At 41.0% G+C, this 27,966-nt stretch overlaps 1 protein-coding gene across 1 annotated transcript; it reads left to right on the forward strand.

Moving 5' to 3' along the window:
* The first annotated feature begins 1,126 nt into the window (after positions 1 to 1,126).
* Positions 1,127 to 27,634, forward strand: LOC147888413 (uncharacterized). The gene is made up of 7 exons (XM_087392154.1): positions 1,127 to 1,378; positions 7,402 to 7,479; positions 7,580 to 7,687; positions 7,970 to 8,110; positions 8,203 to 8,433; positions 8,820 to 8,901; positions 27,621 to 27,634. Exons 1-7 carry the CDS (start codon positions 1,127 to 1,129, stop codon positions 27,632 to 27,634), a joined length of 906 nt encoding a protein of 301 aa, XP_087248280.1.
* Positions 27,635 to 27,966: the final 332 nt, after the last annotated feature.

Here is a 27,966-nt window from a genome sequence, read left to right on the forward strand (position 1 = left end):
TGCAACGCTTTCTTCTTTCGGCTGACATCTTGCAGGTATTTTCAGGACAGTGATTTCTCTTTTTTCCGATAGTGATTTCTTGAGAGGCAGTGATTTTCCAGTAAGAATAATTACACAGGCTCTGTCAACAGAGGTCTTGTGTAGAAACTCTGTCTGAGGATTATCATCAGCATAGGGCCTCAAATACTGGGGATTTTGTTGTAGTTCCGCCAATGTCCTCTTTTTGTAAGGTTCTTACAATCTATCAAACTTTTGATCTCAAAGAAAATGTATTTTGAAATTGCACCTTTGATCTCTTCAACTCCACAATAAAGTAATGGCACGATGTAGACTTACGATGCAGAGAGCAAGTTAGATAATTTCAACATGCTTTCTTTTTGTCATCCATGATCCTCCTACAAGCCCCATAGTGATACTGAGGATCAATGCATGTGGAAGCTTACCGTCATGTACTTTGCATGCACGCAATATTTTGGGGTGTTAGTGGCTCACGTTATTCTCTCTAGCTCTATGTTTCAAAAAGTGTTAAAGCTTTATGATTGTGTGTGTGTTGATAGTAGTTGGTTTTCACAATTGATTTTCATGTTGATAAGGAATTCAAAGTAGTGGATACAAGCTGCACGTTTGTTTTCATTCACATGTAGATTTGCTGGACTCAAGATAGTTCTAACTTTATTTATGTTCTTCCTGTAGGTCATCGATTTAGTTCAAAGTGGAAGCTTTGAAGGTGACGACTATTTTATACTTCTTGATTTGGCTGAAGGGCCTAGTCATAAGGCAGTTTCTCATCAACAAATGTGTGTCAATGGATACCATCTACGGACAAAAGATGGAGATATTGGGAAAAAAACACAAAATTGTGGAGTTGCAACATATTTCGATATGCTAAGCCAAAGTAGTATCAAAGATCAAAATCCAACGAAGCTTTATTTGTTTTTTTGGAAAGATTGAGAAGATACTTCAATTGGATTTTGGGTCTTTCACTACCATCTTATTGTATTGTGATTGGTTCAAATCCAATACCAAAGGAAAGAATGCTATAATGAAAATAGATAAGTATGGATTCCAACTAGTCAACACAACAAGGAAAATGAGCTCTTCAAATGTTGATGACCAACCCTTTGTCATGGATGCACATGTACAACAAGTTTTTTATGTGCTTGACCCAAAGGAGCAAAATTGGAGTGTTGTGCTTGATCACATTCCAAGAGCAGAGGCAGATAGGGATTCCATTGTTGATTTCTCTATGTCTAGAGATTTCTCATGCCCATCATCATTTCCACATGATATATTAGATACTTATGATGGACCTAGAGAGGGAGAGGAACCAATTTTAGCTGACTTGGTGAATATTGGAGATGATGGTGATGATGAGGATGTGATCGATGAGGATTAAGCAATCATGTCACTTGGGTGATTTCTTTAAATATTGTTACAATTAGAGAGAGAGCGAGAGAGAGAGAGAGAGAGAGAGGAAGATTTTGTTCATGGATGATCTTGCCTTGTATTTAACTAATGTTTGGCTTGAAATGATACTTGAAAATTTAGGAGAATATTGTATAGACTTGTTGAATATTGAAGATAACAGTGATGATGATAACATAATTGATTAAGATCAATCAATTATGTTAGTTGAGAGTGTTTTGAAACTTTTCAAAGTTGCATCATATAGAATTCATCTATATGTGTGTTGTGACGCCCCACATTGATATTTTTTATTTGGCATTGGTATTGTTTTCTTCTATGTTTGATAAGATTTTGAGTATCAAGTGATAGCCTAGCGGCTCTCACTTATTTCTATTTTCTAAGATATTGTATGGAATTAAGAGGATGAGTGGAATGGATCATTGTAAATACCATAGGTATGAATTATAAATACCTTGGTATGGAGTGAGTTATTTATGTATGGGATATTATGGGGTTTTTAGAAAATAGGAAGAGTGAGTCATATAAAGAGGTGGGCTCATGTCCATGTGCTCCAATAATATAAGAGAGGCCACATGCCAAGCGTGTGGAAGGCATGTGGAGGAGTGTGGAATCAAGAGGAGTTCTTCTAGAATTCCTATGTGGAATAAGGAGGATGTGGACATATGGAAAAGAGAGGGTCCCTATGGGCTCCATGTGGGGAGACTCTTGACTTTCTCGATATTTTAAGAGTCTTGAGTATCTTTAGATGGAACACATGACAAGAGTAGCCAAAAAGGACATGGATGGTGACATACGAGCTTATGTGATTGATGGGGAAAGGAATCTACAGGCAGTAATTGTAAATGGGTGAACGAGGGTGATAAAATCTCTATAAAAGGAGCCCTTCTCTCCCTTGTTCATCATCTCTCCACCATTAGGCCTCATGTTGCTGTAGCTCTAGTCTCCTCAAGCCTCTTCCATGAGCCTTCTCTCCCTCTTGTAGATATTCTCTTATGTAGACTCTTAAGTCCATCTCTCTCTAGTTCATTCTCTCTCTATGAGTAGTCTTGGAGCTTCCACTCCCTCTTATATGTATGAAACCTCTTCTTCTCCCTTGTGTCTGTAGTATTTTGAGTTGCATTGGAGTGGAGTCTCACTCTATTGACAATGAAGATCACTTCGTATTCCCTCTCTTGAGTCTCTCTTCCCTTTTGTTTCTTTCAAAGCCTTAAAAGTTCTTTCTATTCAGCCGCTCATTGCACACACATGGTCCATCTATTTCCCAAGTCACCAAGGAAGTTACTTACCCTATTCTAGGAAAAATCTATGAGTGGTGGATCGTTGATAAAGGTGGAGTCTTGAGGGTGCATCCTCTTGCTCAGGCGATATTAGCATGGGTAGAGGGTAGTTTTCATGACAGTTTGACCCCCTGTTAGTGTTTTGCTCATAACTTTCCACTCGTTAGTTTGATTTTGATGAAACTTATATTAGTGTGAATCTCTCTTTAAGGGCATGTCTCTGTGTTATCAGACCTGTGTTATCAGACCTTGAATCAGATACTACATCAAAAAGTTATGAGTCTCTGTGTTTGACAGTTTGTTTTCATGACAGTTTGACCCCCTGTTAGTGTTTTGCTCATAACTTTTCGCTCGTTAGTCCAATTTTGATGAAACTTATATCAATGTGAAGCTCTCTTTAAGACACATGTCTTTGTGTTATCAGACCTTGAATTAGATACCACAAAAAACCAAGTTATGAGTCTCTATGTTTGACAGTCTGTTTTCATGATAGTTTTTACCCCCGTTTAGTAAACCGCTCATAACTTTCTGGCCGCTTCTTTGTTTCTTACGAAATGTATATTAGCACGAAGCGCATCTTAAGGCGCATATCTATACGTGCTTGAATCTTTGGTATCATGTCTCTAGTGAAACTTATAGGCCTCTGTGTCTAATGATAGTTTGTAGAGTGTTTTGAGCTAAGTGTAAAGGTATCTATGAAGGAGGTGCAATGTTTCCTCGGAACCTACCCATCCGACCCAATCAGCCCCTTGAAACTCCTCGATATATATCAGTTCATGTCACGTTGAGCCACAAGATCTTCTTTCAACAACGTATCGCTCTTCTCTTTGGTGCAAACCAACTTGCTAAGATTATGGCCTCTGCTGATTCTTTCCTTCTACCTATGCTTGAGTACAATATCACTTGGGATGTTACCATCTTCATTCTTATTTAAGGGAGGAAAGTATGGTGTGGTATCTTGGCATAAAAGCTTCTTTTTAATGTCCCTTTCTCAATGATAAATATCTTTGTCACTCAGTTCAAAAGCAGCAGGAAGTGAAGAGGTGCGTGAAGTTTATTACCCCCAACTTTATGTCACAGTGTGCATATGTAGAGAGAGAGAGAGAGAGAGAGAGAGAGAGAGAGAGAGAGAGAGAGAGAGAGAGAGAGAGAGAGAGAGATCTTACTAAATAAATTTCAATTAAATGAATAGATACTACAGTCATGGATAATGTTGCTTGCCATTTGGCAAATGTTTGGGCTGAAAGGATACCAAAAAATTTAGGAAAATATTGTAAGAGAACTAGAAGAGGATCCAGATTTATTAATCAAGATAAAGAGACACTTTCTTCTTTGATAGCCCACTCATCATCATCATCATTAGGATATGAAAATGACCAACAAACTATCATGGAAGGCTATCATTGTCAACATTAACTTAATAATTCAAAGAGTAATGATATATCAAGTATTTAACATTTCATACTTTCTTTATTTGTATTATTATTTGGATTGATTTTGATTGATTTCAATATCTTGACAATATCTTTGTGTGACTTATTTTTCTTAGTTTTGCTATAACTTTTTTCTATAAAAATTTCCAAATAATGTTTGCTATAACTTTTTTCTATATCTTTGTGTGACTTATTTTTCTTAGTTTTGCTATAACTTTTTTCTATAAAAAGTTACATCACCGGTAACCAAAAAAGGAAGAATATTAAAGGATAATGCAATGATAGAAAGAGAAAGATATCTTAGAAGGGCATCTAGAGAGGCCAAGAAAGAAAAATTTATTGAGACGGGACATCGTATTAAGGCGGATGTAAATGAGGAACAAGTTCCTTGTGGAATACACAAAGATTCATATGCTCAGACAATAACTCAAGCCGTCTGTAGGCATATGGAGTGATGGGATATCTCAAGGTGTATGCCTCAGGCACACCTTGGTTTCTATGTGTGAGTGCTAGAGGCATAGTTAGGTGCCCACAAGCACAGTTAGGTGGTGGAGAGCCACATAGGATGATTGAGAGAATCTAGGAGCAGATTGAGAAGATGATTGTGGAGCTCTGAAGTGATCAGTGATGTCAGTAAGCATGTATGAGGTGCCTACTTAAGGACCTCACTCTTCTTCATTCCATAATGCAAGTATTCTGAGTTTGTGTCCACTCTTTCCTTTCCTTTCAGTTTACCAACATGGTATCAGAGCCCTTTGATCCCCCTTGAGCCCATTTCTACCACATCATCATCTTCTTCTTCATCTTCTTCTTCACCATCTCTTCCTCTTCTTCCCAAAGTTTGCTTAAGCTTGTTCTCCTTCGGTTCTCAACCATTTCCCACGTCCTTCCTACTGGAGATCCACCTCGAAGGGGCGAACCCTTGGCTGAAAGGAATCAGAGAAAGCCGCGCTCGTTTCATCGCCATTACACGAATTTCGTCGACTTTTTCTTTTGCGTTTTCTCTCAGCATACTTCATCTTCCTCTAATCCCTTTCAGGGGTAGATTCTCCATGCCTTGGGCTATCTTGTGCTGAAATCTGAGCAGCAATGGCTGCATATTCAAGGAGAAATCAGTGAAAAACCAGTCGACTTTGAAGGGGCAAGCTATGGAGTTCTGACGCGTTTTTGCGCCTTCTCTTCCTAAAGGACCTTCTGTGGTATATCATCTCTCTTTTGCTTTAGAAACCCCCTTTTCCTTTGCTTTGAAGAATAAGCTACAAGCCCTCCAAGTTCAGTCTTTTGGTTTTGATAGTTTTGACAAGTTTTTGAAGATGATGCTACATAAGATGCTATTCTAGCATTTCTGGTTTTTTGAAACTTTCAATAACATCAGTACAAGTGTAGCTTCAGTTGTGCTTTGAATTGCTATACCTGGTTTTGATTGGAAAGTTCTCATTTTAAGCCACCTCTATGAAACATGTAAGAAAAAGCATCATTGATTGAATATTGGTCACTAGCCTTTGCTACATCAAGTGCTTATATTTTGGAAGCCTTTCAGTTATTTTTTGCCTTGTAAGAGAGAAAGACACTGCCCAATATCTGGGTTAGACCCTCTTATGGCTACCCTATTGAATCTAGAGAAGTTCAATGGAAAGGGCTTCCACACATGGCAGATGAAGGTGAAATTTGCATTGATGAGGGAGAACCTCTGGGGACTTGTCAAACCGACTCCAACCGCTTCTTCTACAGCCTCCAATGCTGGAGAATCCTCAACTCTGACACGCCCGGCAAGGGATCCCGCTAGAGAGGAGAAAGCATATGGTATCATTGCTCTTGCTTTAGGAGATGATTATATTCACCACATCTCTGACTTAGAGTCTCCTTCAGAAGCTTGGCAGAAGCTTGACATGATTTTTGGTGCTAGCTCTCACATCTCTAAATTATCACTTAAAATCTCTTTCTTTGAATTGAAGATGGTTAGTGGCACTACTTTGGCAGCTCATGTCAACTACATGCGGAGTCTTATGACTCAATTAGCTTCTATCAACTCTCCTATTACTCCAGATGATGCTATGGCAGTGTTACTTAAGAGTATGCCTGAAGATTATGATCACATAGTTACCACTTTGAAAAATCTTCCTCATCCTAATCTTGAAGGTATTATCTCTGCTCTCCAAGAAGAAGAAAGGAATATGGAGCTCAGGAAAGGCAATGACATTGTTTATGCTGTAAAAGTCTAGAAGGGCAAATTCACCCCTTGCAATCACTGTGGAAAGACAAATCACCTTTCAAAGGACTACTTCAAAATTAATCCATGCAAACACTGTGGCAAGAACAACCATCATGAGAAGTTTTGCAGAGCCAAAGCAAAGATAGAAAATGCAAATCTACTTTCAGTTGATGAGCCTCCACAAGATGAGGCATCCTTTGAAGATTATGCATTTTAAATCATCTCTATGTATGCTCTAGATCTCTCTTTTTATACCAAGGTACTCAGCCTGGATAGTCCTCCAAAATGAATGAAATAAAATTTTGTGTTTTGTGTGTTTTGTAAACACCTCTAGTCACCTTATGATGTAGGCCATGTGTATGTTTTGCTCCATGGTACCTCCTGTAGACATTGTGTGCATGTACATGCAGGGGAGATAACCATTGGAAGGTCTTTTTGTATCCCTTTTGTTTACCTTACACCCATGGGAACCCTTGCTAGCATGAGAACCTAGCCATAGATTTATCCTTGACCACCATGAGATGGCATGAGAAACTATGAGACTAGGTGTATCCTTGACATAGCCTGAGGCATTCCCTTGAGGGGGGGGTTGATGGGATATCTCAAGGTGTATGCCTCAGGCACACCTTGGTTTCTATGTGTGAGTGCTAGAGGCACAGTTAGGTGCCCACAAGCATAGTTAGGTGGTGGAGAGCCACATAGGATGATTGAGAGAATCTAGGAGCAGATTGAGGAGATGATTGTGGAGCTCTGAATTCATCAGTGATGTCAGTAAGCATGTATGAGGTGCCTACTTAAGGACCTCACTCTTCTTCATTCCATAATGCAAGTATTCTGAGTTTGTGTCCACTCTTTCCTTTCCTTTCAGTTTACTAACATGGAGCTCTCATTGCAATCAATTAAAATTGTACCGATCATTCAAAAGAAGATATGTTGATGTAAGGCTTGACTTTTTCTTGATATCTTTTGATGGTCTTACTTTTAAATGTTTAGTATTTAAAATTCTTTTATATTGATAAATACTTTTATGTATATTTAATTGTATTTGCAGGCTCGATATGAATGTAATATCTGTGACAAATGCTGGAAAACTAAAGTCTCAAAAGCATTCAGAGTGAACAAACAGGCTGTATGTGAATTTTTAAAGTATTCTATTGAAAACTTGTTTACTTTAACATTGATTTTGTTGAGTTTTTATTAATGTGTTGTTTGTTATGAGTTGATGCTAGGCTTATAGTGTTTACTTATGGGATGGAGATGATGCACAAAAACCAACATGGCTACCAGATGATGTATGGGAAAGAATAAAGACACTGGTAAATTCAGAGGAATTCAAGGTACACACACACACACACACACACACTTTATTGCAAGTATCATATGTTCTTTCTTTATTCTATTTAAATTAACTACATTTTGGCATTGTTTTTCAAAGATCTAGTGAAAGAAATAAGAGAAATAGGCCCCAAGAAAACGTTACAAATTTAGGTCAAAAGGGTTATGTTGGAATGAAGCAAGAACTTGTAAGTTTAATAGTTTTCTTTCTTTTCATAATTCATGTTTTTGTAGTAGTACTCTTTGATAAATCCACATGTATGACAAATATTTTAAACATGTAGATCTCTAAACTTCAAAGGTCTCCTTCATATCGAGAGGTGTTTTTAGAAGCTCATACCTCCAAAGGATATGGGATGAAAGGAAGAGGAATACTATCTGACTATGCATTGTCTAAAGAGACAATTGGTGTTGTTTCATTAGAGGTACTTCATGTTCTCTTTGTTTTATGAAAAGAAATTATTAATTAATAAAATATAATATCAATTTGATATATTTCATGTTTTTTATTGTGTAGGATCCTAATCTAAATGACAATGGGGATAATAACATTTTTGGTCCAAGACTGGTTGTACCTACTAAAAAGACTACCTGTGGCAAAAAAAGTTTTGCAATCGGTGATTTAGACCAAGTGATACATGAGAAGACTGTTGAGTTGCAAAGAAAGCTTCATGACAAGGATAAGGCTATGGATGCCTTCCAAGAACAACTTAATGATTTGAGGAAAACCATTTCTGCTCTACCTTTGGTAAATTTCATGCCTACTTCGTGATAATTTTCACAAAAAAGATGACTCATGCTCACACAGACACACAAATACACATACACATGCATGCGTGTGTGTACTGTAAATATTGTTTTGAAAAGGTTTAGGGATCTTTGAGTAGAGTAGAAAGCATTCACATGAAGCATTATTAAGTATCATATTTACTTTATTTTAAAAAGGTTCATCAATCAACAATTGGAGTAGAAAAGACAACAACACAAACAAATGACATACATGTTTTCTAAGTAAGTTAAATTTAATTCTTTTTCTTAATTAGTATGACAATGACCATAACATTTTTGGATATTTTTCGTAAAGATATTTTAAACAAATATTCTACTAATGATCTCTTGAATGTATCTTTATAGGTTGATGCTTTTCAAAGGGGACCACGAGTAAAGATCTTACATAAGGACTCAAAAGACATAGTTGGAATAGGGACAATAATTAGTTTGGATCCTTCATTTAGAGTTCATACTATACCAATAGGAGTTGGTTATGTAGTGTTATGGATAAATTTGTCTAAGGAAAAAGGTATTAATATGTGTGTGATTGTATGTGTGGCAATAGTATAATAAAATATGGTGTGCATAGGGCCTAGGGTTGATGTGACAAGGCATGACCATGTGCCACCCTTCCACGTAAGAGGACCCATAAGGTGTGTTGTACATAATCATAGTAGTAATATTATAAAATGTAAGGTGGCATGGCTCCTCCATGTGCCACCCCTCTGTGAAGATTGTGGGAGAGAGGGAAGGAGTCTCACTTGCGGCTTTCTCACATGCACAATGGGGGAATACACACAAAGGTGGAGGCTGAAAACAGTTTTCCTCTTCTTAGTTGTAAAGCCAAAAGAACTCTAGTACAAAGAAATAGAAGAACCCTATATGTGGGTCTCAAACCAAACTCAACTAACTAAGGTGGCATACTAACTGAGCCACAAACTAGAGTAGATAAGGATAGCTGTCATCCAGCTATTATTCGTGGGCGGTGTACCAACCGCATCTCCAGCTAACAGGTCGGTGACATAAATGCACAACAGTCACCCTGGCATATCCCGAGTGGTGGAGCTCGATATCTCAACACTCCCCCCTCGAGCTCAATCCCAATTCCTGCACACCAAGCAGGTCTCTGAACTTGCGCAGCTTCTCTGCGCCCAATGCTTTCGTGAAGATGTCAGCTACCTGATCCTCTGTGCTGACATAAACTAGATCAATGCGACCTAGTAAAACCTTCTCCCGCACATAGTGATAATGCACCTCAATGTGCTTTGTTCTGGCATGAAAGACTGGGTTCTTTGCCAAATGTATACTACTCATGTTGTCACAATAAATGACAACTGGCCCATCTGTAGACTGATGCATATCATAGAGTAGCTTATACAACCAAGCTACCTCACATGCAGCCATTGCTGCACCCCTGTTCTCAGCCTCTGTGCTCGACAAGGCAACTGTAGGCTGTTTCTTGCTGCTCCAAGTGACTGCAGTACTCCCAAAAGAGAACACATATCCACTGGTAGATCGTCTATCAGAAATGCTACCAGCCCAATCAGCATCAGTGTATCCATGCAACTGTATCTGAACCCCAGCCTCATAAAATAGTCCATACTGCAATGTGGACTTCACATACCTGAGTATGCGTCTAGCCGCATCCAAATGCGGTTTCCTTGGAGCCTGCATAAACTGACTTACCAACCCAACAGCATAGCTCAAATCTGGCCTGGTAATAGTCATGTAAATCAAACTTCCTACTATGCGTCTGTACATAGTAGGGTCTTCCAGAAGCTCACCTGCATCTGCGCTCAGCTTCACATTCTGCTCCAAAGGAACTGAAATAGGCTTACAGCCTGTCATCCCATATTTGGACAGCATGTCCAATCCATACTGCCTCTGCAAGAGCTGTATCCCACTTGGTGATCTAATCACCTCAATGCCCAGGAAATAACGCAGCTCTCCCAAATCCTTCATCTCAAACTTCTGCCTCAATAGCATTTTCACATGAAGGATATCTTCATCACTATCACCTGTGATGATCAAATCATCAACATAAATGACCAGCAGCATAATCCCTTTCTCTGTTTTTCTCACATAGAGTGAGAAATCTGCCTTGGAAATCTGAAAGCCAATAGTGACAAGATACTGTCCTATCTTGTCAGACCATGCTCTAGGTGCTTGTTTCAAGCCATACAAGGCTTTCTTCAACCTGCAAACAAACTCAGGATGAGTAGCATGAACATAACCTGCTGGCTGCTCCATAAAGACCTCTTGTTGCAAATCACCATGCAAGAAGGCATTCTTTACATCCATCTGATGTAAAGACCATCCCTTTGATGCAGCCATAGCAATGGCTGCTCTTACGGTTGCCATCCTTGCAACCGGGCTGAAAGTTTCTTCATAATCAATGCCATATGTCTGTGCATACCCCTTGACAACTAATCTTGCCTTGTATCTATTCACAGAACCATCTGCATTGTGCTTGATCTTATAAACCCACTTACAGCCAATTGCATTCTTGCCTTTAGGCAAAGGCACCAATTCCCATGTAGCATTAGCATCCAAGGCATCCATTTCTTCATCCATGGCTTTCTCCCATTTTTCATTTCTCATGGCTTGCTCAAAAGAAGTGGGTTCTGGTTCCTGTATCACTTTGACCATATAGGCATAGTGAATGGCTGTAAATCCATCATATTTCAGCCTATCCATAGGATACCTAACCCTGGTAGACCTGCGCAAAATAGGCTCACTTCTAGGTGCTCTCAAAACATCCCTGGTCTTCCTTACTCCAGGTGTAACAACAGAAGGAATACCCAACTCATCATCAATGCTCTGTTCTGAGCCACTGGATTCACCATCCACATAAGAGTGACCTGCATTCACATCAAACATGGGCTGATCTACCTTCTCTTTTCCTTTTCGTGATACCTGCGTACCATTATCTACATTGCTTTGAGGGGATTCTCCTGATCTCAATCTACCTGTCCATGGCAAAGTATGTGAACCACTGGTAGAGGACACTCCAAGTCCACTGATATTTTGTGATTGCTGCTGTGCATTCTGTGCAGCATTACCATTTTGTGCATCTACATCAATCATCACATTTACTGGTTTATACCAGCTGTTCATCTCATCAAAAACAACATCTCTGCTCACTGTGAACTTACGTGTAGAAGGGTTATAGCATCTATACCCTTTCTGCTGCAGAGAATAACCAATAAAGACGCACTTCTCAGCTTTTGGATCCAACTTGGACCTCAACTCATCTGGCACATGGACATAAGCAATGCAACCAAAAATCTTCAAATGAGAAATATCTGGTTTCCTACCAGTATACATCTCCTTTGGCGTCATGCCATGTATTGCTGCAGTGGGAGTCCTGTTCATTATATAGACTGTTGTAGCAACTGCTTCAGCCCAATAATAATCTGGTAGATCTTTTTCATTTAGCATAGCCCGAGACACCTCTCCAATATGCCTATTTTTTCTTTCTGCAATTCCATTTTGCTGTGGGGTATGACTGCATGAATATTGCTGCTTTATACCATGCTCCTGCAAGAACCTTGCAAACTCATTTGAGAGGTACTCTCCCCCTCCATCTGACCTTAGGCATTTTATTTGCAGGCCTCTTTCTTTTTCAACCATAGCTTTGAAAGCTTTGAAGTGCCCAAACACTTCACTTTTCTTTTTCATAAAATACACCCACAGTTTTCTGCTGAAGTCATCAATAAATGTGACAAAATAGTGATACCCTCCAATAGATGCAGCTTTTGTAGTCCACACATCAGAGTGGATTAATTCCAATGGTTTTTTACTCTCTTGAACATGCCTAGGAAAAGGTTTCCTTGCCTGTTTCCCAAATTGACAGGCTTCACAAATCTTGTGCATTTCTGCAACCTTGAATTTTGGCAATCCTGCAACAATATTTTGGGCTTGCATTGATTTAAGTCGCTGTATATTAACATGACCAATGCGTTTGTGCCAGATATCAATATTTGCAACTACACCGGTCCCATGTGCAAACATTGCTGCACTCAATTCAGGCATGTCTGCATCCAACGTAAACATCCTGCCCTTCTTCTTTCCTTTTGCTATCAAGCGACCATTATTTTTCATATCCTCAACAAAGCATCCATGAGGATTAAATCTGACCTGCAAGCCCTGCTCAACCATCTGACCAACAGAAACCAGGTTCTTGGTGATGTTCGGGACATGAAATACATCAGACAAGTATTTCTTTTTCCCATTCTGCATAGACAAGGAATTTCGCCAATCTGCACAATAGGATGTGCAGTATCATCACCAGTCTCCACAAATCCTGGTTTTCCATTTTTCTTGCATCCTGCATCCATTCAGCGTGTAGACCATTCAAGGTCACAGAAACCAAATCGTCATCATCCACTGGCGACCCAATGGAAGCAAGTGCATCTGCAATTTTCTTCACTTTCATGTGGTAGTCATTTATGCTCAAATTTTCTCTCTGCACATTATGCAACTCCTGTTTGAGTTGCATTTTCCTGGCTTGCGTATTTGTGCTATACATTTTTGCCAAAGTATCCCATGCCTCCTTTGGCGTATTTGCATCCTGAATATGCACAATCATGGAGTCCGAAATACTGATAGACAGCCAGTACATAACTTTCCTGGCTCTCTCATGCCATCCTTTGAATGCCTGCATTTCCTGTTGACTGGGAACATTAGGAAGAACAGGTTCTTCTTCATTTCCTGTAATGAATTCCCAATAGCCTTTTCCCATCAAGAAATTCGTCATTCTAAACTTCCATGCCTGGAAGTTATTCTTGTCAAGCTTTTCAGTGACAATCTGTGAAAGAGAATCAAATGCCATTACAGAACACTACAAAATATTCTGTCATTGCAAAAAACACAGCTTTTGCCTCACACGGGCAGATCTGCAAAACTGACGAAAGTGGTATTTCACCACACAGTCACTTCCTAGTGACGATTTTGCATCAACAGGCAACAGGCATGAATGTGCAACTCCCAATATCTCTGCACACAGGCATACGATGCAATTTCTGCGGCACCTTTCCACCGACTAGCCGCGCGCAGTGGTCGCACAGCAAAAAACAGGGCCTTTTTCTGAGTGCCTGCGAAGAACTTCTGCCTTCAAAACGGGCCCCGAAACGGCCTCAAATCAGAAAAATAAAGTCACTTAGGGCTTTGCCCTTACCCGCAGCATATATTGCGCTCTCGCCACACCGCAAAGGGCATCTCAATCTGAAACAGTGCACTCCTGCACTTCTAGCTGTGCTACCTGCAGAGATTTGCTCCCAAACTCGAAATAGGAAAGCAACACTTGTCCTCTTACCAAGACACCACGAACTTGGCTTGCTTTCTTGAGCTCCTTACCACGAACAAGGCTCTGATACCATGTGAAGATTGTGGGAGAGAGGGAAGGAGTCTCACTTGCGGTTTTCTCACATGCACAATGGGGGAATACACACAAAGGTGGAGGCTGAAAACAGTTTTCCTCTTCTTAGTTGTGAAAGCCAAAAGAACTCTAGTACAAAGAAATAGAAGAACCCTATATGTGGGTCTCAAACCAAACTCAACTAACTAAGGTGGCATACTAACTGAGCCACAAACTAGAGTAGATAAGGATAGCTGTCATCCAGCTATTATTCGTGGGCGGTGTACCAACCGCATCTCCAGCTAACAGGTCGGTGACATAAATGCACAACAGTCACCCTGGCATATCCCGAGTGGAGCTCGATATCTCAACACCCTCCACCTAGGCTGCATTTAGTGAGATATGGCTCAAAGTCCATGGGAGAAGTAATATAAAATAGGTGGAGATGAATATTATATTAGGTTATTCCCTCCATATAGGATAGGCTCATGTGGGGGAGGTATAAAGGGTCCAAGAGAGCAAGTTAAATAATGGGGAAAGTAGGATGAGGTTGACCAAGGGAGTATCATAGACTTGAGATATGGGGCTTGATTTATGTGGAAAAATGAGGCAAAGTGTTGTTGCACACAATTGAGAGTGTGTAACCGCCTAGCCTACATGGGAGACTTTTCCACACACACCATACATGTGGGAGGATGCATTTATTAGGAGAGAACCCTCTCTTGGCTATAAAAGGAGGGGGCTATTCCTTGATGAGACATGCTCATTCTTGTAAAGCCACCTAGCTAGTACTTTGATTTCTCACTTCCCTTCCTTTCAAAATAAAGCATGGTCTTCTTCCCTTGATGTCTCCATCTTTATATTCCTCCTCCTATCATGTACATGCTTCTCTTCCCCCTCTCCCTTTCCCCTTGTGTCATAGTCTCCCTCTTCATTCTCTCCCCTTCTAATTTCTTTTCCCCTCCCATGATAACGTTTCGTCCTCATGTTCTCCTTTCCTCGGTGGCCCTCCAGCATCGCCATGCTTAGCCTCTAGCCTCTGGTCCTAATTTCTTTTTCGGCTAATAGAAATGGTGTGGCTGTTAGGATCGAAATCTCCACGGCTAGTGGTGTAAAACCTGTTACTCCTACAACTGGGTGCGGCTCTACAGCCTCTTTTATGCACAGTTCTCTACTTTTGCACCTCTAAACTGTGTACCTTTCTTATCCCTATGGCTGCAAAACCTCCCTGCTTCTGTACTTTCAATTTGCATGCTCACGATTCCTACATGTATTCTGGCTGGCAAATCTTTTGCTCGTACCAGTTGCATCTGTAGAACTATAACATCTGTGCTCCTTCTGAGTTCCTGCGCGCGCATTTGATTCGCGTGTCTATTGTGTTCACCCGCGTGACAGTTTTCTGCACTCTTGTGTCTTCTGGTCGTGGACAGTTTTCTCGCTTTGCGCGTCTACTGTGTTCACCCGCGTGACAGTTTTCTGGGCTGCTATGTCTTCTGGTCACGGACAGTTTTTCTGAGTTTCTGCAAAATTGTAACAACAGATCCCGCCCCCCCTCTCTCTTCTCTTCTTCTCTCTCTTTCTCTTCTCCTTCTCCTCTGCTCTCCTCTCCTCTCTTTTTATTAAAGAGTAGGTTTTGAACCCAAGACCTCCCCCTTCACAAAAGGGAGACTTATCATTGGCCAACAAGTTGGAAGTGATGAAAATGTAATGATTTTTGTTTATATATTAAAATCTCGGGAACTGTAACTCTCTAACCGTGGGGAGTTTACTCTTACTGTAAAAAGCAAAAGTACTTCATTTCATGTACTCTATTCACATCTCTTGCTAGATCGCCGATTTGGAACTTTTCCAAGTCCACTTCATGGATGCACGCCACACGAGGAGGGTGAATATTTATGTCACTTCTCAATGAGTTTAAGGATTTGGTGCCTGGTACTCCGCTCATTACGGCTACCGATTGGCGAGATCTCTTTCTTGATCTTCATGTCGACCTTCAACGGCTGATTGTCCAGTGCATTGTTTAAGGAGACGATGGGTGGGATGATACATTGTGGTTGGTTCAAGGTGAAGAACTATTGATAAGCTGGGAGAACTTTGATTTTAATTCTACTCATTGTGCGGTGATCGAGCTACTTGCTGCTTCAGAGGTAATTAAAAGGGTGTCCTTCATCGAAGGGTGGGATGCTCCCCAATCTTGGGGGGAGATTTTGGTGCATCTGCTTGTTAATTCCTATGGATAAGCTCGTCTTGAATGGTTTATTCTCAATCTCACTACAAAGGTTTCTAGGCCTCGGCTATGGTTGGTAATGTTTTGACCAAGGAATCCATTTGTACCTAATCAACCTTTTGTGCCTCATTTCGAGCTTCAAGTTGTAATTCTTTTTGGTCTAAAGATAAACTATCAACAAAGGATTGCAAGTTTATTTGGTGCTGAACGTTTGGCTCAAGTGTTGAATTCTTTCCACCCTCTCCTTCTACCTATCTTGGACTACCGAGAAACTTGGGATGTCCAAATTTTAGTGTTGGTGTGATGACATCTTGGATCCTTCAAAATGATGGAGCTTACAAACCTTCGACCAAGGCTGCTGGCGTGGGTGTGAAGCTCACTTCACCGGGTGGTGAGGAGTATTGTTATAGCAAGTTTGCACCTACAAGTACATGCAACCAAGTTGAGTACTCGGCACTCATTTTTGGGCTACAAAAGGCACAAGAGCATCACGTCAAGCAACTTGAAGTGCAAGGGGATTCTCAACTAGTGTGTGAACAAGTTAGTGGAAGGTGGAAGGTGCAGAGCAAAGGCTTGGTTCCACGACATCAACAAGCATTGGAACTTTGCAACCAATTTGAAGAGGTAAAAATTCAGCATATCCCTTGAGCTCGAAATCTAGTTGCTGATTTCTTAGCATATGAAGCTTGTACTTCAATCACGCATGACATGAGTGAAAGCACCACCCAACAAAGCTGTAAGCCACGAAGGAGGGTGATCATTTGTAAGGAATGCAAAGGTTGTGGTCATCATGAAACTAAGTGTTGGACATACTTGATACGAGTTTACCGACTTGGAAAGATCATCAGAAAGGTCCTCAAGGACATTGCTCAAAAGAAGGATGCCAGACTACACACCCCTTGAAGAAATAGCATGGCGACTACAAGAATTGGAAGAAGCTGAAGGTGATGTGCAAGCTCTCCAACTGTTGACATTTGTCATGGCATTCTTGTTTGCCTTGATGAACAACCTCATGTAGCGCTGTGTCTCTAACCCTCACTTGTAAAGATGGATGTGATATCATGAGGGTTGGTCCTTTTAAGATTGTCTATGTGCTATTCTATGTTGAAGATTCTTCCTGTGTAGTATTTCACAATACACCAGTCACACCCTACCCTGCCTATGTGTGCTTTGTGGATGTATCTTCACCCGATTTTTAGTTCAAGCTTCCTCTTTCTATTGTTTGTCCATAGATAAGCCTCATCTTGCCTCTCTCTTTTCCATCTTCCAAGCATGGCTAACATTCCCGTGTTTTGTGGATGGGTGGAAGAAAATCCAAATGAGTATCTTGTGGCCTTCAAGCGCCGTTGTGTTTCTCTCAACTTTCTTACTGAAGACAGATGGCTGTTGGTTCTTCCCACATTTCTAGAGGGTTTGGCTCAAGTGTGGTATGGGAAGCAGGCCGAAGACGTTCGCCAAAACTGGCCAAGGTTGACAGCAGTGATGATTGAGTATTTCGACAAAGAAGAGGAGCCGGAGAATGTGTACCTGCAGGTGGCAAACTTGAAGCAGTCAAGAGGTGAGACGGTGCATCAATATGTGGATCGAGCGGCCGTGCTCCTGGACCGTTTAGTTGCCACACAGGAGGACAATGCTGGATTTCGAGCTAGAATGACTCAACATGTGCTGGGCTACCTTGTAGCAGGAGCAAGTGACGAATTCCGCCTCAAGCTTAAATGGGAGAATCCAAAAACTATGGTGCTAGCACATGAGATTGCTCAAAAGTTTGATAAAGTTCACTCTGACCCTGCTTCAAAGAAGAGGATTGTCCCTCTGCAGCCCCACCGCCTCCACCTCAAATGTATGGTCCTCCCTTAGATGCTTACCCTCAACAAGGTGTATATTCTCACACTCCGCCTTGAAGATTTTCCCAGCCTCGCCCACGAGCCCCCCTCCTTTCTACTCCCCCAGTCCCTCCAGCTAAAGAGGCTCCCCCTGCAACAGAACCTGGAGTCAATGACCTAGCCAAGGCCTTGAATGATCTTCGGTTTGAAATGGTGGGCATCAGAAATCAAGCCAACCGCCCTCCAAGAGACCGTGCTAATGTTGTATGCTACGAGTGCCAACAAAAGGGTCATTATCGCACGGAATGTCCCAATATTCTAAGGGTGAATCTTCTAAGTGAATCAGGCACTGAGGATTCTGACGTAGAGATCCTTGACCTTGGAAAAAGAAGTCGTACCACCTCGGACCCCTCTCCAAACCGTGGACCGGGCCGCCCCAGGAAGAAGGTGTCCTTCTCAGAGTCCTCAGATGCTGAGATGGCAGACCCACCAATAGAGAAGACTAAAAGATCTCGTAGGAGTAAGTGGTCGCCCTCAGATTTTCCCATCGGCTCAGGGCAAGAAGACTATTCAGTCGTTCAGGACCTTGCTCATCATTCTTTGAGCATCTAATAGCATTAAGCCCTAAGGTGAGACATGAGCTGCAGCAAGGGCTCTCAATAAGGAGGAATAAGAAAAAGGGAAAAGTAAGAGAGGTATCTTTTATCTCTGAAGAAATTGATCGACACCCACATACAATGGATGTCATCATAGATAATTGCCATGTCAAAAATGTGTGTGTTGATGGGGGAGCTGCATGTAATATCATGGTGCCCCGAATCATGAAGAAATTGAATTTGAAATGTACAAGGCGTTCCTCCACTCGAATCAAGCTAGCAGATGGTCGACGACTCGCCACCCTGGGAGTCATTGAGGATTTGCCCATCACTGTCAATGGGTTGACCTCCACCGTCAATTTCTATGTAGTGGACATTAAAGATACAGGCATGAGTTACCCAGCCATACTCGGGAGACCATGGTTGAGAAAGAGTGATGCAATCAGCTATTGGAAGACAGGACACATGTCTTTTGGTGCTTCTAAGGAGAAGATCCCGGTGCAACCAGGTGCCACAGAACCAAAAGAAGAAGAGGAGCAAGACAGTGATACTCTCTCATCCTCGGTGTCTGAATCAATGGAAGAATTAGACGGGGGGGAGGAATTCTCAGAGGAGGAAGTTTACATGATGGGGGTGTCTCCGACCCCACCACCTGCAGAAAAGGTAACAGCTAGTCCTCAACAGCTTGAATCTATGCTTTCCCCAGACCTCACTCCAAGTGAGAAAGACGAGTTCCTAGAAATGTTCAAAGATTTCCCTGACCTTTTTGCAACTAGCTACCACCACCTTCACCATGTGACTGCCATAGAACACAAGATAGAGGTGAAGCCTGATGCGAAGCCTGTGGCTCAGAAGTATCGGAGATTAGGGCCCCTATAGACTGATGCTTTGCGCTCAGAGTTGCAGAAACTTGTAGAAGGCTGGGTTTATTGTTCCGGTTCACAATACGGAATGGATTTCACCAGTGGTAGTCACCCCAAAGAAAAACAACAAGTGGCGGGTTGGCATCGATTATAAGAAACTCAATGCAGCCACCAAGAGGGACCATCACCCTCTTCCCTTTCAAGACCTCATTCTTGAGAAGGTAAGTGGTCATGAGATATACACTTTCTGTGATGGTTACTCTGGGTTTTATCAAATCAGAATTGCTGAAGAAGATGTGCTTAAAACCACATTTGCCACACCCTAGGGGACATTTGCATTCAAAGTAATGCCATTTGGCCTCACCAATGCTCTTGCTACCTTTCAAAGATTTATGCAGATGGTGTTTGCTCGTTCTTTGGGGGATTTCTTGGAGGTGTTTTTAGATGATTTTTGTATATTCTCGTCATGTAAGGAGCACGTCATGAAGGTTAGGTTGGCCTTCCAAAGGGTCAATGATGCGAATGGCAATCTCAACCCAGAGAAATGCACCATTGGAGCCACTCAAGGGAGGTTATTGGGACATATTGTCTCATCTGAGGGTGTCAAGCCTGACCCCGAGAAGGTAGAAGCTATCCTCAAGCTCTCCCCCCCAACAACAAAATGTTAGGTATGCTCATTTGTCAATCTAGCAGGATACTATCACCGCTTCATTGATCAATATGCTGCTTTGACATGACCCATGACTATGCTATTAAAAGATGGGGTTGATTTCTCTTGGGATGAGGATTGTGATCATGGATTTGCACAAATCAAGAATGCTTTAGCTTCAAAACCCATTCTATGCAATCCAAATTGGTCAAAGACTTTCCATATCAATCTTGGGTTTGGTGAGCACACTCTGGCAGGTATTCTTCTCCAACAAGGGGAGGATCGGTTCATGTATCCCGTTTGATTTGCTTCTCGACAATTGCTTGACACTGAGCGATGCTATTCAAAGGCTGACAAGCATGCCTTGTCTTTGGTGTTCTACATTGAGAAATTTAGGCATTATGTGGCTAGAAAGTCCTTCATTATACTCACTAGCACTGGTCTTGCAAAGCAAGTTCTTCAATCACCAAACCCCATGGGCCGGTTGGCCAAATGGTTGGCAGTTTTACAAGAATATGATTTTTCTTTCAAAATTGTAAAAGGGGGTTGTTCCAACTTGAAGAATGCTTTGATTAATTTAGAGGAGTGCCTTGATGTAACCCTTGTAGCAGCCATAGAAGTTGGGGATCCATGGTATGGTGGTATCTACAGGTTTCTCACTGCTTTCTCCTTTCCTCCAGAAAGTACTAGCTATGAGAGAAAGAAGATCCGCAGAGATAGTAGGCGCTACACCCTCCTTGATGGGGTGTTGTACTGTTAAGGCATGGATGGGGTACTAAGACGAGCCATTAATGCAGATGAAGTGCCTAAGGTATTGAAGCATTATCATGATGGATTTTGTGGAGGCCACTATGCCAGTGACTATACTGTAAAGAAAATTTTACATGCTGGATACTATTGGCCGACCTTGTTCAAGGATGTCAGTTTGTATTGCAAAACCTGTGAACCATGCCAGTTCTTTGGTAGGAAGGATTTGCGTCTTGGGCAACATCACCCAGTGATGTCCATCCATCCGTTTCAGAAGTGGGGAATAGATTTTGTCGGGCCCTTGCCCATGACTGCCCGCAAAAAGAAGTATCTTTTGGTAGCCACTCAATATGTTACTAAGTGGGCTGAAGCTATCGCCCTCCCCACTGCAAATGGTAAGGCAGTTTCAAATTTCATATTTGAACGTATCTGCACAACGTTTGGGACACCCATGGAAATAGTCTCTGACCATGGGAGTCCATTCTTAAATGGAGCAGTGGAGTTACCCATGGATCGCATGGGTATTGATCATCGCACTTCTAGCATCTATTATCCAGCATCCATGGGTCAAATGGAGCGGACCAATGGCCTCCTTTGTAAAACCATGGAAAAATGGCCACAAGGAATAGGAGCCAGTGGGATCAAAAGGTCACAGAAGTCATGTGGGCTTACAACATCACCCATAAAACGTCTACAGGTCACACTCCTTTTGAGTTGGTATATGGTACTGAGGCCGTTTTACCACTAGAGATCGAGATTCCAGCTTTGAGATTGGCACAAGAACAGAGGATGACAGGAGATGAACATGTAGAGGCCTGGTTGGGTGCAGCTTGAGAAGCTAGATGAAACTCGACGCCTTGCCCTACATCAAACAGAGATCCAAAAGAATCGACAAAGGTCCGCTTGGATGCTAAGATTCACAAGGGATGGGAAAGACATTTTGCTGAGGGGGATGTTGTGCTATTCTTTGATAACAGATTGGACCACAAATGGATAAGAAGTTTCTGCCACTGTGGACCAGTCCATACAAAGTCATCGAGGAACGTAGCAATGGGTCTGTACAAGTTCAGGAGCTACATGAACCATATGGCAAGAAGGTGATCAACAAGCGTTACCTCAAGCCTTTCTTTGTGCGTGATGGACCCAGGCATGGAAATGTTGTGCATTCCCTGCCTAGGGGGGGGAACTGTTATGGATAAATTTGTCTAAGGAAAAAGACATTAATATGTGTGTGTGTTTGTATGTGTGGCAATAGTATAATAAAATATGGTGTGCATAGGGCCCAGGGTTAAGGTGGCAGGGCATGACCATGTGCCACCCTTCCACGTAAGAGGACCCATAAGGTGTGTTGTACATAATCATAGTAGTAATATTATAAAATGTAAGGTGGCATGGCTCCTCCATGTGCCACCCCTCCACCTAGACTACATTTAGTGAGATATGGCTCAAAGTCCATGGGAGAAGTAATATAAAATAGGTGGAGATGGATATTATATTTGGTTATTCCCTCCATATAGGATAGGTTCATGTGGGGGAGGTATAGAAGGTCCAAGAGAGCAAGTTAAATAATGGGGAAAGTAGGATGAGGTGGCAAGATTCCTTGTGCCAACCCTCCACTTGTCCTCCTAGAGGTTTGAACATATTATAAAATTGGGGAGAGACCAAGGGAGTATCATAGACTTGAGATATGGGGCTTGAATTACATGGAAAAATGAGGCAAAGGGTTGTCGCACACAATTGAGAGTGCGTAACCGCCTAGCCCACATGGGAGACTTTTCCACACACACCATACATGTGGGAGGATGCATTTATTAGGAGAGAGCCCTCTCTTGGCTATAAAAGGAGGGGGCTATTCCTTGATGTGACACACTCATTCTTGTAAAGCCACCTAGCTAGTACTTTGATTTCTCCCTTCCCTTCCTTTCAAAATAAAGCATGGTCTTCTTCCCTTGATGTCTCCACCTTTACATTCCTCCTCCCATCATGTACATGCTTCTCTTCCCCCTCTCCCTTTCCCCTTGTGTCATAGTCTCCCTCTTCATTCCCTCCCCTTCTAATTCCTTTTCCCCTCCCATGATAACGTTTCGCCCTCATGTTCTCCTTTCCTCTATGGCCCTCGAGCATCGCCATGCTTAGCCTCTAGCCTCTAGTCCTAATTTCTTTTCTTGCTAATAGTAGCAGTACGAGTTGATGATGCAACCATTAAGGATGCTTGTATATTCAAAGAAAATGATGAGATTCAGACATTGGGTCAAGCCGTAGGCTTGAATGTTGCTTGGAAAACTCTTGATGTAATGTCTTTATAATTTTATATTTTATTTTGTTATGTAAAAATTGAATTATTTATTTCTCAATCAACTATCGAATAATATTTATTATTAAGTAAAATGTGTGTGTTATAAAAGGTAAAAGTTATACTTAGAATTTTAGATGACTTCTTCACACTGTGTAATATGAGTACTGATGCACTTAAGACTTTTGATTAATCTTTCACACTTAGACAATAAATTTCATTCATGGATACCAAGTATTAAATGTAAATTTTAGTCATTTAAGATTCCAATGCCATGTAACTTTTGGCCCATTTTAAAAGATAGTAGTAGTTAAATGTTTTTGCCCATTTTGAATACTATTGTTTATAAAAGAAGAAATGGCAATTATGATTCCATTTCTTTCCATTTGTAACATAATAATCGGCATTTTGTATGTCAATTTAGTTCCATTTTCAAGAACATAAAATCTTGCAAATTTTAAGTCATCTTTTTCCATTTCGAATATAATAAGTGACCATTTTTATGTTAACCTTTGCCATTTCTTTCACAGTTGGTCTCTATTGTAGTGCCATTTCATGCATTCAAAATGGCAAAAATATATGGTACTTTTGGTTGCCATTTTGATTGTGGAAATGCCAAAACTATATGGCACTTTTAGTTGCCATTTCATATGTAAAAATGGCAAAATATACGACACTTTTGGTTGCCATTTCAGACATCAAAATGGCAAAAATATATGGCACTTTAAATTGCCATTTTGCATGTGGAAATGGCAATAATATATGGCACTTTTAGTTGCCATTTCATACATAAAAATGGCAAATGATATATGGCACTTTTGGTTGCCATTTCAGACATCAAAATGGCAAAAATATATGGCACTTTTGGTTGCCATTTCGCATGTGGAAATGGCAATACTAAATGGGACTTTTAGTTTTCATTTCATATGTAAAAATGGAAAAATATATGGCACTTTTGGTTGCCATTTCAGACATCAAAATGGCAAAAATATATGGCACTTTTGGTTGCCATTTTGCATGTGGAAATGGCAATACTATATGGCACTTTTAGTTGCCATTAGTAAGCTCACTAGCATAGTTTATGGCAAATCCAAAACAGTCTCATTGGAATGTAGCCAAAAGATTCTTGAGATACATCAGGGGTGCAAGATAGTTTAAATTAGAATACATAGGAAGTCATCCAAGGTTGCATGAATACTATGACAGTGACTGGCATGGGGATTGGTTTGTATATATTCTACAATTTAAACTAAATCTAGTGTACAATTAGTCAATTTGTGGTGTGCTCTCTCTCTCCTCATCTCCACTTTCCTCCTCTCCCCTCTTCATATTTTGCTAGTGAGTGCTCATACAATATAATTCCAGTTGTGGAAGACTTGGGGCTCCTGAATCTTCATTATGATTGGGATGGCTTCCGTGTTCATGCAGTAGCACTTTAGTCAGATCCCATTGATTTTGTGGTAAATTAGACTCCATCCAATGTTTCTAGAAGCATAGCTCCAATTGGATTCATCGTTTAGACACTATATGGCCCTTGACCTAGATATTTGAGTTTGCCCTTGTGGACTTTGACATTATATAGTAGGACTAGGTCACCTTCCTTAATCTCGTTATCCTTAAGGTATTGTTAAAGCGTGCCTTTCTTCTTTGTTCTCTTGATGTCATGGCATGGTAGGGAGCTAACCTTGTCTCTATATGCTTTTCCAACTGGTGTAATCTTCCTTGAGGGACTCATGGTCCCCCATGCATTCTTGCTATGCTATGCTAGGCTTGGTATTACAAATTCCAATGGGACCATTACTTCAAGGCCGTACACCAATTAAAAAGGTGTAAATCTTGTACTAATCTTTAGTGTGGTTTAATATGCCCATAAGACTGCATTAAGCTTTTCTGCCTAGTCAAATCTCTTGGGCTCCACTATTTTGTGCGAGGACAAAGTATAGTACTTTGTTGGTGGACTCGGCTTGTCCATTGCCTTTGGGATAATAAGATGTGCTTTTTCTATGGATAACCATAAATCCATACAAAAGTTCTTGGATTATCTCATTGACAAAATGTGAGTCTCGATCTGACAGAATTTCATACAACAACTTTACTATGTTTCTGACATCTACTTTTCCTATTGTGTTAGCTTTCAATGAATTAGCTGGTGGACATAATAATGTAGCATGTTTATGTTCTCTTGTGTGGTAGTATTGTTTGAATATGAGAAGATCAGCACAGGTACAACATGTTCTTTACCCTACCATCATTGGACCTCATTTGGTTGGACTCTGTCCTCTTTTGTGAACACTCTAGAAGGACATGGATCATCACTAGCACAAACTCCTGTAATTTGCATCGCCATCTTGCTTTATGCCATGATGACATAATGCTAATTTCAAAAGCAACTAAGAACCTACAAAGGCACCTCGCATTATGCTCTATTGGCTATCTATATCCGCTAGGAGTGCAGACAAGTAGCTTCCATAGATGTGGTTTAGTGATTGCAACTCAAGTGGCAATACGTGGACGTGGTGACTATAGGTTGATCTAGATTGATTGGGGAAGGGACACGTAAATGAATGCGTGTGCCTAATCAACCCTAGGCAAAATGGGATGAGATAAGAGATGATGAATCTGTGAGGTGAATGCAAAAGGACCCATGACAGTCAACCACACTATGGCCACTGCCAAGTGGCAACACACGTATATCTCTCATCGGCCATCTGGTCACAATGTACGACACGCTATTTAGGTAGAAAACAAATCTAGACATCAGGTCAAATCCCTAGCAATTAAACAACTCTCTTTCTTAAGATTTGATGGAAGATCGTATTGTATTAGACTTCTTCACATGTGTTGCTGGAGGCGTGATCTTGATCCTCCTTTTGCCATTGATGAAGTAAAATCTAGCCCATTTTTATTACCTCAACACCTTCCTTCAACTATGGCCATTATTCCACTGCTACCTTGGGGGCTACAAGTCAAAATTCCTACTTGAGTTAGGCTAAGTGTTGGTTTAGCATTAAAAGCTTGCACAAAATGACAAATTTGAGGCAACATCATCGATTGTGCTGATACAGGGTTGGCCATCCATAGGGCAAAAAACAAGAGTCCCAACTCAGCCTTGATGGGATAGCACACCAAGCCTAACTATGTCATTTGAGGAATCCAACAAGGCCATCTAGGGTTTTCTAATTGAATTTTGCAAGCCCTCAAGCAGTCCTGTACCATTGACCATCATGGAAGCACTGTTGACTTATAAAAGGTAGATCATCCTCCTATTGCTTCTCTCTCATATCTTCTGAAGCAAGACTTGTGAGCAAAAAGAGTTAGATGCTCCCTCTCAGTCTTCTAACTTCCCCTTTGTCATCCGATTCTCTTTTCTCTTCCCTCCTTTCTGCATAGGCTGTAGCCTTTGTTGCATTGGTTATAATTCCAGCCCTTATTCTTGCTATTGCATTATCACAATCTCAACACTTGCATTGTCAATTAACACATTTCATCTATCTACAGAGGGAATATCCTTCATCTGTTCGCTGGTTGTTTCCAAGACTTGAGAGTCTTAAAATCCATACTTTTTTTGTGTAACTTGGGTAGATTTGATTTCTTCCACATGGGCTAGGTATTATGATCAGCATGTTTGCTTATCTCATAGCATATAGGAAATTGAAACTTTATCGATGTGGAGAAAGTAGAGCAAGGCATAGTTATTTGAATGCTGATCTTATCTCATAGCATACATGAATTGAAACTTTGTTGATGGAGAAACTTTGTTAACTTGACGTGCCCAATTAGACTAGAAGAAAAGTAGCCAATGTAATTCTGCCTTATTTTTCATGATGATCACTAGGGACAATGGAGTCTAGTACTTTTTGGGCATGATATAGCTGTCCTCTCCCATGAAGACAATTTCAAGGCATCCCACTGAATAAAACTTGGGTGTTACAAACTACATCACCTACTTCAATGCAAAGTCTATGGCCTCTTCACTACTACAACACATACGATTGCACCTACATTCAAGTAACTCTAGAGTAAAGTTATTAGAAACATAGTTGCTTGAGTTAAACAACCCCCACTTAGAAGCTTGGCAGCTAGCAAAATGACAAAGCTCCAGGACTATCACAATTGTCATCAAATCATCAAGCACTTAGATAGTAAAGGATTAAGTAAACATTCCAATGGAATCCTTTTAAAACTTTTAGAGGCTTGAGAGGCTCCCATACACACTTTTGTTTTGAATCCCTTTGATTTAAGAAATGTGACGTAAGTAACCCATCTCGAGGGCGATTATCGTTACGAAATGGAGATGGAGTGCTCAAGCGAGAGGAAAGCTGACGAAGTGGAAAGCTTTGCAAACAAAACCCCATGATTAGTTGGTGAGAGATTGGCATAGGTAGGTAGCACAAGAGGTTTTAATATAAAGATATTTCAATACTATTATTACTTATTCTAAATACTTCAATACTATTATTACTTATTACTTCAACTTTCGTGTGGAAAGAAAAAGGGCATGATTCTTTTGCAAGGTGGGTTTTAGGGCCTTAGGTCCAAACCCAAAGCAAAGAGTAAATTTCCGAGCTTTATTGTGGTGCTTTTCGACAATATATCGTTGCTTTTAGGCTTGTGCATTTAGAATTGTTACTTGCTTTAAGAAATGAAAAGCACGCTCCCTATAAAATGACTAGAAAACCCACTAAGACGAAGGAAGCAGCGATGGCCAAGCTCCTCTGCCTCTGCCTCGTCTTGTTCATGCCGGCTGCAATGGCGCTCAATGCCACCTTCGACAACCGTTATAATGACTTTGGCCTGCAGTTTCAGTGTACCTCGTCGTCGCCCGACGCCCTGGCGCAAGGCCTCAACTGGACTATGACGACTGCCGACGAGATCTCCGTGGATTTTCCGCCCGTCAACTACTCCTGCTCCTTCCAGGGTGACTGTACCGACTGCTCCTATTGGGGTTATACC

Source organism: Dipteris shenzhenensis, chromosome 21 (genome assembly GCF_047967505.1).
Source record: "Dipteris shenzhenensis isolate YYH24624 ecotype China chromosome 21, Dip_SZ_1.0, whole genome shotgun sequence".
NCBI classification, from domain to species: Eukaryota; Viridiplantae; Streptophyta; class Polypodiopsida; order Gleicheniales; family Dipteridaceae; genus Dipteris; species Dipteris shenzhenensis.

Coding starts and splice junctions, on each gene's coding strand:
- LOC147888413 (XM_087392154.1), top strand. CDS start 1,127: ATGGATGCACATGTACAACAAGTTTTTTATGTGCTTGACCCAAAGGAG. Junction 1,379..7,401: donor ATGATGGTGATGATGAGGAT/GTGATCGATGAG, acceptor TTGTATTTGCAG/GCTCGATATGAATGTAATAT. Junction 7,688..7,969: donor TAAATTCAGAGGAATTCAAG/GTACACACACAC, acceptor TTAAACATGTAG/ATCTCTAAACTTCAAAGGTC.